At 42.9% G+C, this 14166-nt stretch overlaps 1 protein-coding gene across 1 annotated transcript in view; it reads left to right on the forward strand.

The window, feature by feature from the left end:
- FRY (FRY microtubule binding protein) overlaps positions 1–14166 on the forward strand; it is a 449190-nt gene that overhangs the window by 179958 nt on the left and 255066 nt on the right. Inside the window, 3 exon segments of the mRNA XM_030200365.1 lie at positions 4585–4840; positions 9521–9703; positions 10671–10757. Of these exon segments, the coding sequence (XP_030056225.1) occupies positions 4585–4840; positions 9521–9703; positions 10671–10757 (526 nt within the window).

The following is a 14166-nucleotide window of genomic DNA, read 5'->3' on the forward strand; positions in this document are numbered from 1 at the left end:
CACTATTAGGCAGGGTTTGTGCATCCATCAGTGTATAGGAGATGTAGCCAAGAATTCTGGTGTAGTGTGGAAGAGAGTGATTGGGAGTGTTATTTCCATTGGAACTTGGAATACCACTAAGGATGTTGTATTTTTAGACAAGTGATGGGGACGATGTGAACAGTAGTAGCCATGTGCTGCATTATCTGTGAGTGCACTATGGCTGTGATCCTGGGTGCTGTTTGATAGGCATAAACATAGACTAAGAGTTTGGGTTCTGTGCTCTGAAAAAAAAAAAAAGCTCCAAAAATATTCCTATAAAGTAAATGTGTATTGTGATCTTCTGAAAGTGGATTACAAAAGTTATTATTTTTCTTTAGGAGATTTAAGACCTGTGAATCTTCCTGAGCCACTAGAAGGCAATCATAGAAGTAGGGAAATATGAAATGGCTCCGATGGTGAAGGTGGGCAGCAGCCACCACAAGGTACTTTGAGAATATCCTGAGTGCCAGCAAAAGGCTAAAAGGAAGGACCTTGTGCTGGAACTGATTGGACTAAAGAGTAAACCTGAGGTATTCATTGTAGAAAGGGTGGATCGGAATAATTGTATATGCATCTTTAAGATCAAGGGTACACATCCAACTTCCTTTCTTGAGCAGAGGAATAATGAAGGAGGTGGTTATCCTTGATTAGGAAATGATGGAGGTCCTTGAGATTGAGTATTGGGTTTAAGTATCCTGTCTCTCTTGGAATATGAGAGGTTATTGAGTGGAACCCTCAGTTCTTCTCTTCTGGTGGAACAGGTGCTATAGCATTGGCTTGGAGAAGTTGGTGGACCATCTCCTGCAATATAGAGGTGGCTGGATGGTGGTTTTGTGCTAGCAGAGGATGATCTAGGAGAGTGAATTAGTGATGATATCCATTCTGAATAATTGAGAGGATCCATGTGTAGATCATAATGTTCTGCCAATTTGATAAGAAAAACTGAACTCTGCCTCCCACAGATGAATGTCTGGTAAAGACTGGAGGCAGGGAGCATACTAAAAAGGAAGACTGATGTTTCAGCTGGGCCATAGCCACCTGCTTAGGCTGAGCTCATCTTCTTTGTTTGGTCATGAGGATAACAGTACGCTCAGTCTGCTGCTGCTATTTTTGTTAAAATATTTTCTTGTGGGAATAAAATCCCAGTCTGTATGGTTGAAAAAAAACTACATCTCACAAATGTGGATGATGTGGAGGGTTGAACTGCCAAAAGGACTCTTAGGGCCATGGCACCCAGAGGTTTATGCTCTTCTATGAAAGATTCTTGATTAGTCCGCACAGGTATTACTTCTTTCTGTGCAGAAGAGGTATTTCTGAGACTTTTCAAGAACAGCTTCTCCTTGTCTGAATACTCCCTTAAAAATTTGAAACAATCTCTTCATTCTGTTGATGACATTCGAGCCCAATACTCACAGCCCTTTTGATTGCGTCATTTTGTAAGAGTGTCAAAGTTCTGGATTATCCTGCCACATTTCAGGCACAGCCAAAATCCTGATTTCAGCATCATACTCTATTGTTTTTTTTTTTTTGAAGCAAGAATGTAAGGCAAAATGTGATGAAAAACAGCATTGGAAGCAGGAAAGCTTTGTTTCGCATCTCCTTGTCTGCGCAGAAAAAAAGCAAAACTGAAGTGATTGCTGCATGTGGGAAGTGCTCTGTACGCGTAGTACATTGCACTCAAGTTCTGAGCATTAGGAGGGCAGATCCATCCCAGAGCTATTTACTCATTTGTGTGGCTAACTCAATGCTGCTTGTTTTGGTGAGGGCTTTAAAAGAGTGGTTGGGTGGGCATTTGTACTTTGCCCTTTAGTATTTTAAATTACCATTAAAATGTAAACATGGGCTCCTAGGATCTTAATGCTGTAATTGACTGCTCTTATATGTGTAGTTTTCTGAAATACAGCTCTTAATGCATGAAGGGCCAGTACTTAAATGTCTATAAGCATGAGAGCTTGTACATACAAAGTGATGAGTGATGCCTGTCTTCTTGTAAATATGTATTTTTATAAAATGCTTGCTCCTGATGCACATTTAGGGAAATGGCAGTGCAGAGCTCGTTTCCCCCTTCCACAAGTTATACACTTTACTCTCTGATAAATGCATACTTTGTAAATTCAGGCTTGTTAATAAAATTGCTGTGTACAACTTCATTTGGGTAAACCTTTCTGTTCCATTTTATTAACCCAAACCCATCAATTTTGCCCATGTGAAAACTATCAAAGGACCATCATATGCAAACGCAGCCTTCTCCCTCTGTGAGGCAAGGGTAGCACCATAGGGTTGCACAAAAAAGGAAGAAAATCACATAAATGTTCAGATTTAGGTGGGGAAACAGAATGGTTTGAAGCCTTTGCTTGATGACATATAAAATCCTCCCAAAATGGTAAAAAGCCCTGAAAGAATTGTAAGTCCACACCAAAAGATCTTTAAGTAAGAACAGTTGCTCCTTGGGCTGTCTTATGGAGTCCTGATATCCCTGGACCCTGGCGGTACCACTGCCCAGCTCTGGCACACCAGACCCTTCCTAATCAAAACTAAAGGAGGAAACATCCACTGACCACTGATAGATAGGAAGACCAATCCTCCATTACATCAGTACACTGAAAGTACAAGCTAGACACAGGACTAATATTTTACTGCCCTGCTAGACGAACCAGCTTGCAGCTAAGGAAACCACATCTGTACCACTACGATGTTTAATCAGTGGGGCAAACAATATAATTTTTTGATTACTGCTTCTCAAATTGTGTTTCAAAACAGTTCCAATACTGCCTGCTCATGCTGATATGCTTTTCAGGTCCAACAAACAAATAATTAGTAGAGAGTATATATATGTGTGTATACAGTGGTGGAAATAAGTATTTGATCCCTTGCTGATTTTGTAAGTTTGCCCACTGACAAAGACATGAGCAGCCCATAATTGAAGGGTAGGTTATTGGTAACAGTGAGAGATAGCACATCACAAATTAAATCCGGAAAATCACATTGTGGAAAGTATATGAATTTATTTGCATTCTGCAGAGGGAAATAAGTATTTAATCCCTCTGGCAAACAAGACCTAATACTTGGTGGCAAAACCCTTGTTGGCAAGCACAGCGGTCAGACGTCTTCTGTAGTTGATGATGAGGTTTGCACACATGTCAGGAGGAATTTTGGTCCACTCCTCTTTGCAGATCATCTCTAAATCATTAAGAGTTCTGGGCTGTCGCTTGGCAACTCGCAGCTTCAGCTCCCTCCATAAGTTTTCAATGGGATTAAGGTCTGGTGACTGGCTAGGCCACTCCATGACCCTAATGTGCTTCTTCCTGAGCCACTCCTTTGTTGCCTTGGCTGTATGTTTTGGGTCATTGTCGTGCTGGAGGACCCAGCCACGACCCATTTTTAAGGCCCTGGCGGAGGGAAGGAGGTTGTCACTCAGAATTGTACGGTACATGGCCCCATCCATTCTCCCATTGATGCGGTGAAGTAGTCCTGTGCCCTTAGCAGAGAAACACCCCCAAAACATAACATTTCCACCTCCATGCTTGACAGTGGGGACGGTGTTCTTTGGGTCATAGGCAGCATTTCTCTTCCTCCAAACACGGCGAGTTGAGTTCATGCCAAAGAGCTCAATTTTTGTCTCATCTGACCACAGCACCTTCTCCCAATCACTCTCGGCATCATCCAGGTGTTCACTGGCAAACTTCAGACGGGCCGTCACATGTGCCTTCCGGAGCAGGGGGACCTTGCGGGCACTGCAGGATTGCAATCCGTTATGTCGTAATGTGTTACCAATGGTTTTCGTGGTGACAGTGGTCCCAGCTGCCTTGAGATCATTGACAAGTTCCCCCCTTGTAGTTGTAGGCTGATTTCTAACCTTCCTCATGATCAAGGATACCCCACGAGGTGAGATTTTGCGTGGAGCCCCAGATCTTTGTCGATTGACAGTCATTTTGTACTTCTTCCATTTTCTTACTATGGCACCAACAGTTGTCTCCTTCTCGCCCAGCGTCTTACTGATGGTTTTGTAGCCCATTCCAGCCTTGTGCAGGTGTATGATCTTGTCCCTGACATCCTTAGACAGCTCCTTGCTCTTGGCCATTTTGTAGAGGTTAGAGTCTGACTGATTCACTGAGTCTGTGGACAGGTGTCTTTCATACAGGTGACCATTGCCGACAGCTGTCTGTCATGCAGGTAACGAGTTGATTTGGAGCATCTACCTGGTCTGTAGGGGCCAGATCTCTTACTGGTTGGTGGGGGATCAAATACTTATTTCCCTCTGCAGAATGCAAATAAATTCATATACTTTCCACGATGTGATTTTCCGGATTTAATTTGTGATGTGCTATCTCTCACTGTTACCAATAACCTACCCTTCAATTATGGGCTGCTCATGTCTTTGTCAGTGGGCAAACTTACAAAATCAGCAAGGGATCAAATACTTATTTCCACCACTGTATATATACCTAGCTAGGATCTCATTTTGACCATCAGAAAAGTGATAATGCTTAGAAATTTGGCTGTATGAAATTATTTTTAGTTTCCTTTGTTTAAAGCCTGTTTGTGCTGTATTTTTACCTTCAGGCTTTCTATCCACATGGATGATGAACTCCGACACATTGCACAGAATTCCCTACAGGGTCTGCTGCTTGACTTCCCAGACTGGAGGGAAGACGTGTTGTTCGGCTTCACTAATTTTCTACTACGGGAAGTGAATGATATGCACCAGGCTCTTCTAGATACCTCCTTGAAGCTGCTCCTGCAGTTACTTACTCAGTGGAAACTTTTGATACAGCCTCCGGGAAAAGCTCACGAGCAGACAAAACTCAGAACCTCAGAGGTAACTTTCAGATGAGTCCCAAAACCCAGATGGCAGTGGCTGCCTCAGCGTTGTGTAATTCAGTCAGATGCTATGCTTTGGCACAAATCCTGATGATGGGGAAAGATTTTTAGTACAAGCATTTCTCCAGTGCAAGGCGTATCATCAATTACAAAGTGTTGTTTTATTTTTTTGCTCAAAAAAAAAAACAACAAAAAAATTATTGCAAACCAAACTTGAGTAATATTGATTATTGCAGGTAAAGTGAGAGCCATTGTTCAAACCAGTGTGTGTACGTATTTATTTCTCCTAATTGGCCAGCAGATGGCGCTTGTTTTGAGTTTTAAAGCTGTTGCAGAACAAGACTTTCTCTTCTCCAGTTTCAGCTTATGGAAAGGCAATTTGTAGTACCATTGGGCAGCTACTTTCAAAATTGATGCACTGGGCTCTGATTGGCCCAGGATTTCAAATCTAGCCTAAAAGTACTGGATTTTCCCCAGTCTCAGCCAGGGAGTGGAAAGAGAAAGATCTCTTTACTGAGACCCTGTGAGCAGTTGTATATCACATCACCTGTGAACAGCTATATTTCCTGACCTCCCCAGGTACTACCCAGGTAGTAAACAAATGTTTAGTTTTATAATAGATCCATATTCAGTTACCTGTTGTTGCTTTCTGGTTTCTCCATTTTTCTGTTCACTGTTCAAGTTCTGTGACAATAAACCTTATTTAGTTTATCGACTCTGCTGTCCTGGACTGACTAAGAATCCTGGTTCGTATTTTGGGTCTGTGGGTGCTTTCTGAGAATTGTGGGACCCCTGGAGTGTGGCCCCAATGTCCTAGAAATCACCAGAGAATAACCTGAGAGTGGGAGACTAGCCCAGAGGCAAGCGGGACCCAGTCAGTGGGTAGAGGGTGCTAGTATAGAGTACGAGCCCAAGTACAAGCGAGGCTGGCAGACCCTTCAGGTGGCTGTAGGGTAACCCCAGATGAGTGCTAGGCGTTTTGTGACAGGTCCTTTTTATGGATGCAGTAAGAATGGGCTTAGTGCACAGGAAAGTCCCAACCGTAGGACACACTAAGCCTGTTTCTTATCGCATCTTAGTAGGGCCCCAGTGATAGGAAAGCAGAGAGGATCAATGGAAGAAGAGTAGAGGGAAGAATAGGAAATGGGATGAAGATAGTCAGGAAGAGGAGAGAATAGTAGAATGGGGGAGGGGCTGCCAACCCATGAGGGGGCAGAGGGGTCAACTGAAACAACAGAATAGCCAGGTTTTGAGTAGTGTTTTGAATTTGTTTATATTTATGACATTTCAAACTAACATAAGAATTTCTCTTGACAAGAAAGTATGAGTGAATACAGAAATTTCCAATAACAAATATATATTTTTTAAAAATCCATAAATTCAAATTTCACTCAAACCCCAAAGTCCTCAAAATTTAGAGGAGGATGGGCACTGAAATCGGGAGCAAAATAAGGAATTCCAATAGAAAAGAAAATTAGTGGCTACACCAGAGGCAGACTGACAGTGATCTGGGCCCCTGATCAATAAGGATCAGGGTCCCCTAATCACCTATCAAAAGTGATTAAGCTATATAGAGGTTAGGGGAGAATTGGCCCTCTACTGTTGTGGACCCTCGGGCATTCCCTGATGTTCCAATGGTTAGCTTACATATACCCTGGTCTCAACTAAAGCAGTATTTAATTTCTTGAAGATCTAAGCGCTTAAAACTAAAGAGCAGTAGATGAACCCAGTTGAACTTTTTCATCAGGAAATAGACAATTGTGGAGCTTTAATAAAAACATACTTAACCTCCTTAAGTTTAATAATACCTTTGTAAGAATAGTTTAGAAAGAAACTAGCACCTATCTGTAGTAGTATTAGCTGCAATATCAAAAACTGTTGTCTTTTCTTCTGAGTCTGGCATGGTACAACTGGAAATACACAAACTTTAAACCACAGAAGCCTTGGGGTTTTTAAAAAAAAAATTATAATAATAAATTAAATAAAATAAATCTTAAAATCCAGCCACAGTTGGATACAAGACACAGTCAAAATCCTAGTAGCAGGAGCTTGCGCTTCCATGGAGGTCTCCAAAATTAATCCCATATCTTATGTTGAATAGACTGTATAGGTTGTAAAGATTCCATTGAATCCATCGTAGTTGGTTGTTGTGGTAAAGCTTTAGATGGTAACAGCAAATAATATGCCTTAAGTATCAAAGGAATGATATTTTCAGGAATCTTCAAAATTTCCAGATCTCTCTTGCTGAAATATTAGGAACTTTGGGGAAAATTGACAAAAAAAAAGATTCTTATTCCTAGGAATGTTTTCCAAGTCTTGCATGATGACATGGAATTTATGTACAATATTTAGTGGGCCTATACTGTGTTAATTCATCTGGAATAATGACCCATTATATCATTGCCTTTTGATGTTTAATTGTTATTTTATGTGTTATTCTCAAATTGTAATTGTTCTTCTTGTACTGTAGCTTGCACTACAGACTTTGTAAGCCACTTTGAGCCTGCGATCAGTGGGAAAATGTGGGATACAAATGCAATAATAAATAAATACATTTCTTGGTACCCTGGCCTCTGAGTTAGTATTAATTTAAATCTCAGTTATAGGTTAGTAAATAAATGGAGGCCACCCTCAGTTTAATGGATTTAGCTTTAATTACTGCTCTTTCCAATGTGAGTTACAAACGGAGGTAGGAATAGGTAGGTGCCTGCCCTAGAGGGTTCATAGTCTCAGGCTCTCCATTTCCTAACTTGCATTAATACAATTTAAATGCATGGAAATAACTCAAGCTCCATTATCCTCAATAGGGTAACTATAGGGGGAAAGTTTAGAAAGGGATTTTCATATATATATATCAATATACATGAGTAAAATGCCTCTTATACAATTAACCCTGTATAAAAGTATATGTGACCACAAGAAGGGGCGTACTTTTACAAAATCCAGATGCAGGCATGTTCAGGGGTATAGTTTGGGCACAGTCACAAATTAGATGTTTTTAGAAAATACATGCATATATGTACACATGCCCCCAAGTTGTTATATATATACATAAGTTTATTTTATCTGCAATTTCTGCAGATTAAGCCTGGTACTGTGTATCAACACAGATTATTTATTTATTTATTTATTTATTTATTTATTGTTCTATTTATTTGAATTTATTTACTGCCTTTTTGAAGGAATTCACTCAAGGCGGTGTACAGTAAGAATAAATCAAGCATAAGCAATACACAATTACAGCAGTAAAAATATTCAAATAACAATACAAAGTATGGCATAGTATACTACTTAGAATGTCAGCACAATATGTAATAAAACATTTTAATAGACAGGGTATAACCAAAGATGGAACATATAGCTAGGTAAGAGAGTAAGAGGTCAGATTGTAAGCTCTGTCGAGCAGGGACTGTCTCTTCATGTTCAAGTGTACAGCGCTGCGTACGTCTAGTAGCGCTTTAGAAATGATAAGTAGTAGTAGTAGTGGTAGAGTAAGAGGAGTCAAAATAAGGGGACTAATTTAAAGAAAGTTGCACATGAGGACAGAGAGGTGATTAAAAATTAGTAGTAAGGGCCTAGATCTGAAGCTGAGGCAGTACAGGGTGAAGTGACTTTTCGTAGGTCACAAAAGGCATTTGTGGGAGAAGCAGGATTTGTTGAATCCTGGTTCTCAAATCTAACAAAAATCCTTCAAACAGCACATGTGGAATTACACTGAATGAGGAAAATATCTTAATACTCACAAAAAAGTGGAGAAAAAAAGACATCAGTAAAGCCATTTAGCCAACCAAGTTATAAGGCTTAAGCACAGCTCACCATCATGAGTCTAAGAAAAACTTCACTCTATCGAGGTACACAGAAACTCTTTTCAAATCTCAGTGTAAAAAAACAAAACAAAAACACATGTCCATATGAATAGTCACAAAAAAAAACTTTATTCTGGTCACAATTTTCAAAAACAGTAATGTATTTGAAATTCACTTTTCTCATGTTGTCTTCATATCAATTACAGAAATAGATCAGCATGTCCAAGGATCCCCGATACCCAACAGGGATTCCCCGTTTCGCTAATACTGCACCAGGGGTAGTAATCCTGTGTCATGACCACTGCGTCTAACTCGCAAGTACAGTAACTGACATAAAACGCCAGGAAGTTAGCACTAAATGCCACATACAGGCGCGTGCATTTCTTCAGGTCATAGACTCGACGTAAGTGTGCACACACCTCTCTTTAGGCATGCAAGTACTGGTTTATACTAGTATTATATAAGAAGAATACTTACACACATAACTGTTCTTATAGAATACACTCACTGCCCCATGCAAGTGTAGTGCCTAAATGTTGGTGCTCTGTTATAAAATTACCTCTTAAGATTAAGTATACAAACTCTTCATACTCGTCTACCCTAGAGAGTAGGGAACCAGAAAGGAAGAAAGCAAAAGCTGACCTGGATAATAAGCAATTATGAGGTTCTCTGGCTGGCAGCCATGTTGAATGTATTAACCAAGCAGACTGGATGGGTCAGTTGATGAGTTGTTCTTCATCTGCCATCACCTTCTAGATTGTTATTTTTAAATTATTACCATCAATTAATAAAGTATCGGTGACATTTTGTTTTCCTGTATCTCCTATTTGTTTCTTCTTTCTTATAGCTCTGTTTTTATATTCTTTCTTTAGCTAATACCAAATGGATCTAGCCATAGGACGCAGATTGAAAGGCGTCCTTATTCTAATGTTTTGCACGCTGTAGAAGGATTTGCACTATTATTGTTGTGTAGTTTCCAGATAGCCACACGGAAACTGGCTGTTCTGATTCTCAAGGAGATCCGGGCTTTATTTATTGCACTTGGACAAGCAGAAGTAAGTTTCTACACCCCCCCCCCCCCCCCCCCCCACCAAGTGTTCAAGTACCTGAAATATGAAATAAAATTCTGGTGGAAATTAATTATTGCATGTTAATACAGTGTACACAGTATTAACTCAATACTTAGAAAAGTAGTATTTGATTTCTCTCCATCCCTGGAATGAAACAGTTTGTCTTCAGTTTGGAGGCTTGTGAAATAAATGTCTGTAATGCAGTCACTCTGTGACAATATCGACACATTAGGGTTGGGGTCCTCAACAGTTGCAAACAGGCCTAGATTTCAGGATGTGCCCAAAGTAAATCACTGAAAAGTAAGTGGAAACACCCACCCCTGGACATGAGATCTCCAGTTAGGAATCTTTACACCCAGAAGACCTGAACCAAGGTTGAGATCTGGCATCATAGGTCTTGATTTCTAACTTTCCTGGAGCTTTCCCCCTCTATATTCTATTCTTTCCAAACTTACTTTAGTCTAGTCATTGAATTGACTGTCTCCAACTGCGTGGACCAGGGCTTTACAGTCAGGGGGCCCTGTGTCCACTCTCTGGGTATCACCATTGTGCAGCACCTGTGGCCTCTCCCTAGGGACTGTGAATGGTGATTTGTAGAGCAGAAGGCCAGAGCCAGGCATCATACTCGGGTCCTTCCACATGACAGTGCTACCACTGACCTACCAAGCTGCCCATCGTCTCGGTTAACCAAACATTTACCAAGTGGTCCCTCATTGAATCAGAGGGAGCATTCCTCAAAATCCTCAAGTCAGAGACCCTCTGCCGCTCATCCCATAGTCTACCCAATCCTCCAACCTGCTTACAATCCCCCACTGCACCCATCTATAGTCCCACCACCTAACCTACCCCTTCCACTTAACTACTACTGTTAGTTGTTCTATATGTAGGTTTAGTCTTTCAAGTGGTTGATATGCAATAAACATGATTTTGATATGGGTTTACATTTATGTAGGATGATGACAGACCTATGATTGATGTCATGGATCAACTAAGTTCTTCAGTTCTTGAAAGTTTTATCCATGTTGCAGTTTCTGATTCAGTAAGTACCTGTGTACAATCATTAATTGCTCATAGTATGAAGCACTCGTGTATTTGGTATTTACATTAATTGTTTATTCTTTTTTGCCAAGCAAGGAGTTTCAGTGGTCCAGAAATCTTATTCCTTACCTTATTAGTGTAATTCTAGTTTAACAGTTGTGGGTTTTCTAGACCGCAGAAGTCTGTACAAATGGGTGCTTTCCTAGGAAGGAGGGAGGGAGGGAGAGGAGGGAAAAGAGATGTATTGTGGGTAAGAGGGAGAAGTAATACTTGGGAAAGGAAAGACGAGGAGACACGTGAAAGGCAATATGTATACTTTGGAAAAGACTGGAGTTGGGGAAATATGATAGACATTCAAATACCTATGTGGCATAAATGCATGGGAGGTAAGTCTCTTTCAATTGAAAGAAAGCTCTGGAACAAGGTAGCATAGGATGATGATGGAGATGAAAGGGGATAGACTCAGAAGTAACCTGAGGAAATACTTCTTCATAGAAAGGGTGGTGAATTTGTGGAACGAACTTCCGGTGGAAGTGGTGGAGACGAAAACTGTGTCTGAATTCAAGAGAGCTTGGGACAAGTACATAGGACCTCTAAGGGAATGTAGATGTCATGGATGGGCAGACTGGATAGGCCAGTGGTGTGCTGGTAAATTTTTAACAACAGGCTCTCTCTCCGGTCCACCTCGGCGCCCCCCCCCCCCATCCACCTCTGCGCCCCCCCCCCCCCCGTCCACCCCTGCGCCCCCCATCCACCTCTGTGCCCCCCCAAAAAAACAATTGCAGAGCTGGCTATACCCGGGGGGGGGGGGGGCAGCGGCCAACACATTACTCTCTCCAGGAAAAAAAATTAAATGATCCCAGGTTCCAATCTAATTCATGTTTAATATGGGATAAAATGCCATAAATAAGTAAATAAACATAAACTTTTAACGTTCAGCACCTGATTCTCAAAGTGGACATATTCCAAACACTATAATGAAAATAAAATTATTTTTTTTCTACCTTTGTTGTCTGGTGACTTTGTTTCTCTGATCATGCTGGTCCAGTATCTGATTCTGCTGCTCTCTATCTGTTCCCTTGACTCCGTTTCCAGGGCTTCCTTTCCATTTATTTCTTTTCTTTCCTCCTTTCTTCTTCATTTCTGGTCCTCCGCATACTTGACTGTACAGTGGATCCAGCTTCTGCCTATTTTCTCCATCCATGTGCAGTTTCTCTCCTCACTTCCTTTTCCCTCATCTAATCTCCTTCCTCTATCTTCCCTCCATGTCCAGCATTTCTTCTCTCTCCCTTCCCTCCCCTCCATCCATGTCCAGAATTTCTCTTGCTCTCCCTGCCATCCATGTCCTGAAACTCTCCTCTCTCCCCTGCCCCTCTCTATCCATCCATACCCAGCAATTCTCTTCTCTCCCCTGCCCCCTCTGCCCAGCAATTCTCTCCTCTGCCCATTCATGCCCAGCAATTCTCTCCCCTGCTTCCCTCTGCCCATCCATGGCCAGCAAATCTCTCCCCTGCTTCCCTCTGCCCATCCATGGCCAGCAAATCTCTCCCCTGCTTCCCTCTGCCCATCCATGGCCAGCAAATCTCTCCCCTGCCTCCCTCTGCCCATCCATGGCCAGCAATTCTCTCCCCTGCCTCCCTCTGCCCATCCATGCCCAGCAGTTCTCTCCCCTGCCCCCCTCTGCCCATCCATGCCCAGCAATTCTCTCCCCTGCCCATCCGTGCCCAGCAATTCTCTCTCCTGCCTCCCTTTGCCCATCCATGCCCAGCAGTTTTCTCCCATGCCTCCCTCTGCCCATCCATGCCCAGCAATTCTCTCCCCTGCCCATCCATGGCCAGCAAATCTCTCCCCTGCCTCCCTCTGCCCATCCATACCCAGCAATTCTCTCCCCTGCCTCCCTCTGCCCATCCATGGCCAGCTGTTCTCCTCCCTTGCCTCCCTCTGCCCATCCATGCCCAGCAGTTCTCTCCCCTGCCCCCCTCTGCCCATCCATGGCCAGCAAATCTCTCCCCTGCCCCCCTCTGCCCATCCATGCCCAGCAATTCTCTCCCCTGCCTCCCTCTGCCCATCCATGCCTAGCAGTTCTCTCCCCTGTCCCCCTCTGCCCATCCATGGCCAGCAAATCTCTCCCCTGCCTTCCTCTGCCCATCCATGCCCAGCAATTCTCTCCCCTGCCTCCCTCTGCCCATCCATGGCCAGCTGTTCTCCTCCCTTGCCTCCCTCTGCCCATCCATGCCCAGCAGTTCTCTCCCCTGTCCCCCTCTGCCCATCTATGGCCAGCAATTCTTTCCCCTGCCCCCCTCTGCCCACCCATGCCCAGCAGGTCTCTCCCCTGCCCCCCTCTACCCATCCAGCAATTATTCTCCCTCCCCTGCCGCTCCTTCACTCCCACCCTCCCCTCCGTCTTTTTTGAATTACCTCCGTCGAAGTGCCGCCATTTAAAGCCCTGCTGCATGCTGGCTGGCCGTCTCCAGGCTTCCCCTGCTTGATTCGGATGATGTTCTTGCCTTAGTCCCGCCTTCATTCTGATGTCATTTCCTTTTTCGCGAAGGCGGGACTAAGGCACGAACATCATCCGAATCAAGCAGGGGAAGCCTGGAGACGGCCAGCCAGCACGCAGCAGGGCTTTAAATGGCGGCGCTTCGACGGAGGTAATTCAAAAAAGACGGAGGGGGGCGAAGAACATGGTTGTGCATGCTTCGGAGCGGCAGGGGAGATAAGCATGGCCAGTGATGGCGCCCTCCTGCCATGCTTACCTCCCGCAATGGAGCCGGCTCGCCCCCAACAACAACCGGCTCGCAAGAGCTGTCAAAATTTAACAAGCGGCTCTTGCGAGCCGGTGCAAGCCGGCTCCAGCACACCACTGGGATAGGCCCATATGGGCTTTATCTACCTACATTTTCTCTGTTTCTGTATTTCTCTAAGCTGGCACCTATATTTGGGTGCCACTGGTAAAGGCTCAGGGATTTGATATACCACCTTTCTATGGGTACAACCAAAGCGGTTTACATATGTTACATGCAGGTAGTGTGCCTAGTTTATAGAATAGTAACACTTGCATGATTGGCTCCAGTAATTGTTCTAAGCAAATTGTTGAACAATACCACATTGCTTTCATTAAACAATCATGTTGATGCAAAACCTGCAATAAATCCAATTATACATCACAGTACTATACCATTTGAATCTGTCGTGAAGGTCCTAGGGGCTAGTTTGGATTCGGCTTTAACCATGGAATCACAGATTCATGCTATTATGAGAAACTTCTTTCATAAATTGCATTAGTTAAGGCAGGTTAGAACTTGATTTTATGAAGAGACTTTTACGCTCATTTCACAAGTACCTGTTTTAGCCCACTTGGTTTATTGTAACATTCTTTATTTGAGAATATCAGTAAAACTAAGATCATT

The sequence above is a fragment of the Microcaecilia unicolor genome, chromosome 4 (genome assembly GCF_901765095.1).
Source record: "Microcaecilia unicolor chromosome 4, aMicUni1.1, whole genome shotgun sequence".
NCBI lineage: Eukaryota > Metazoa > Chordata > Amphibia > Gymnophiona > Siphonopidae > Microcaecilia > Microcaecilia unicolor.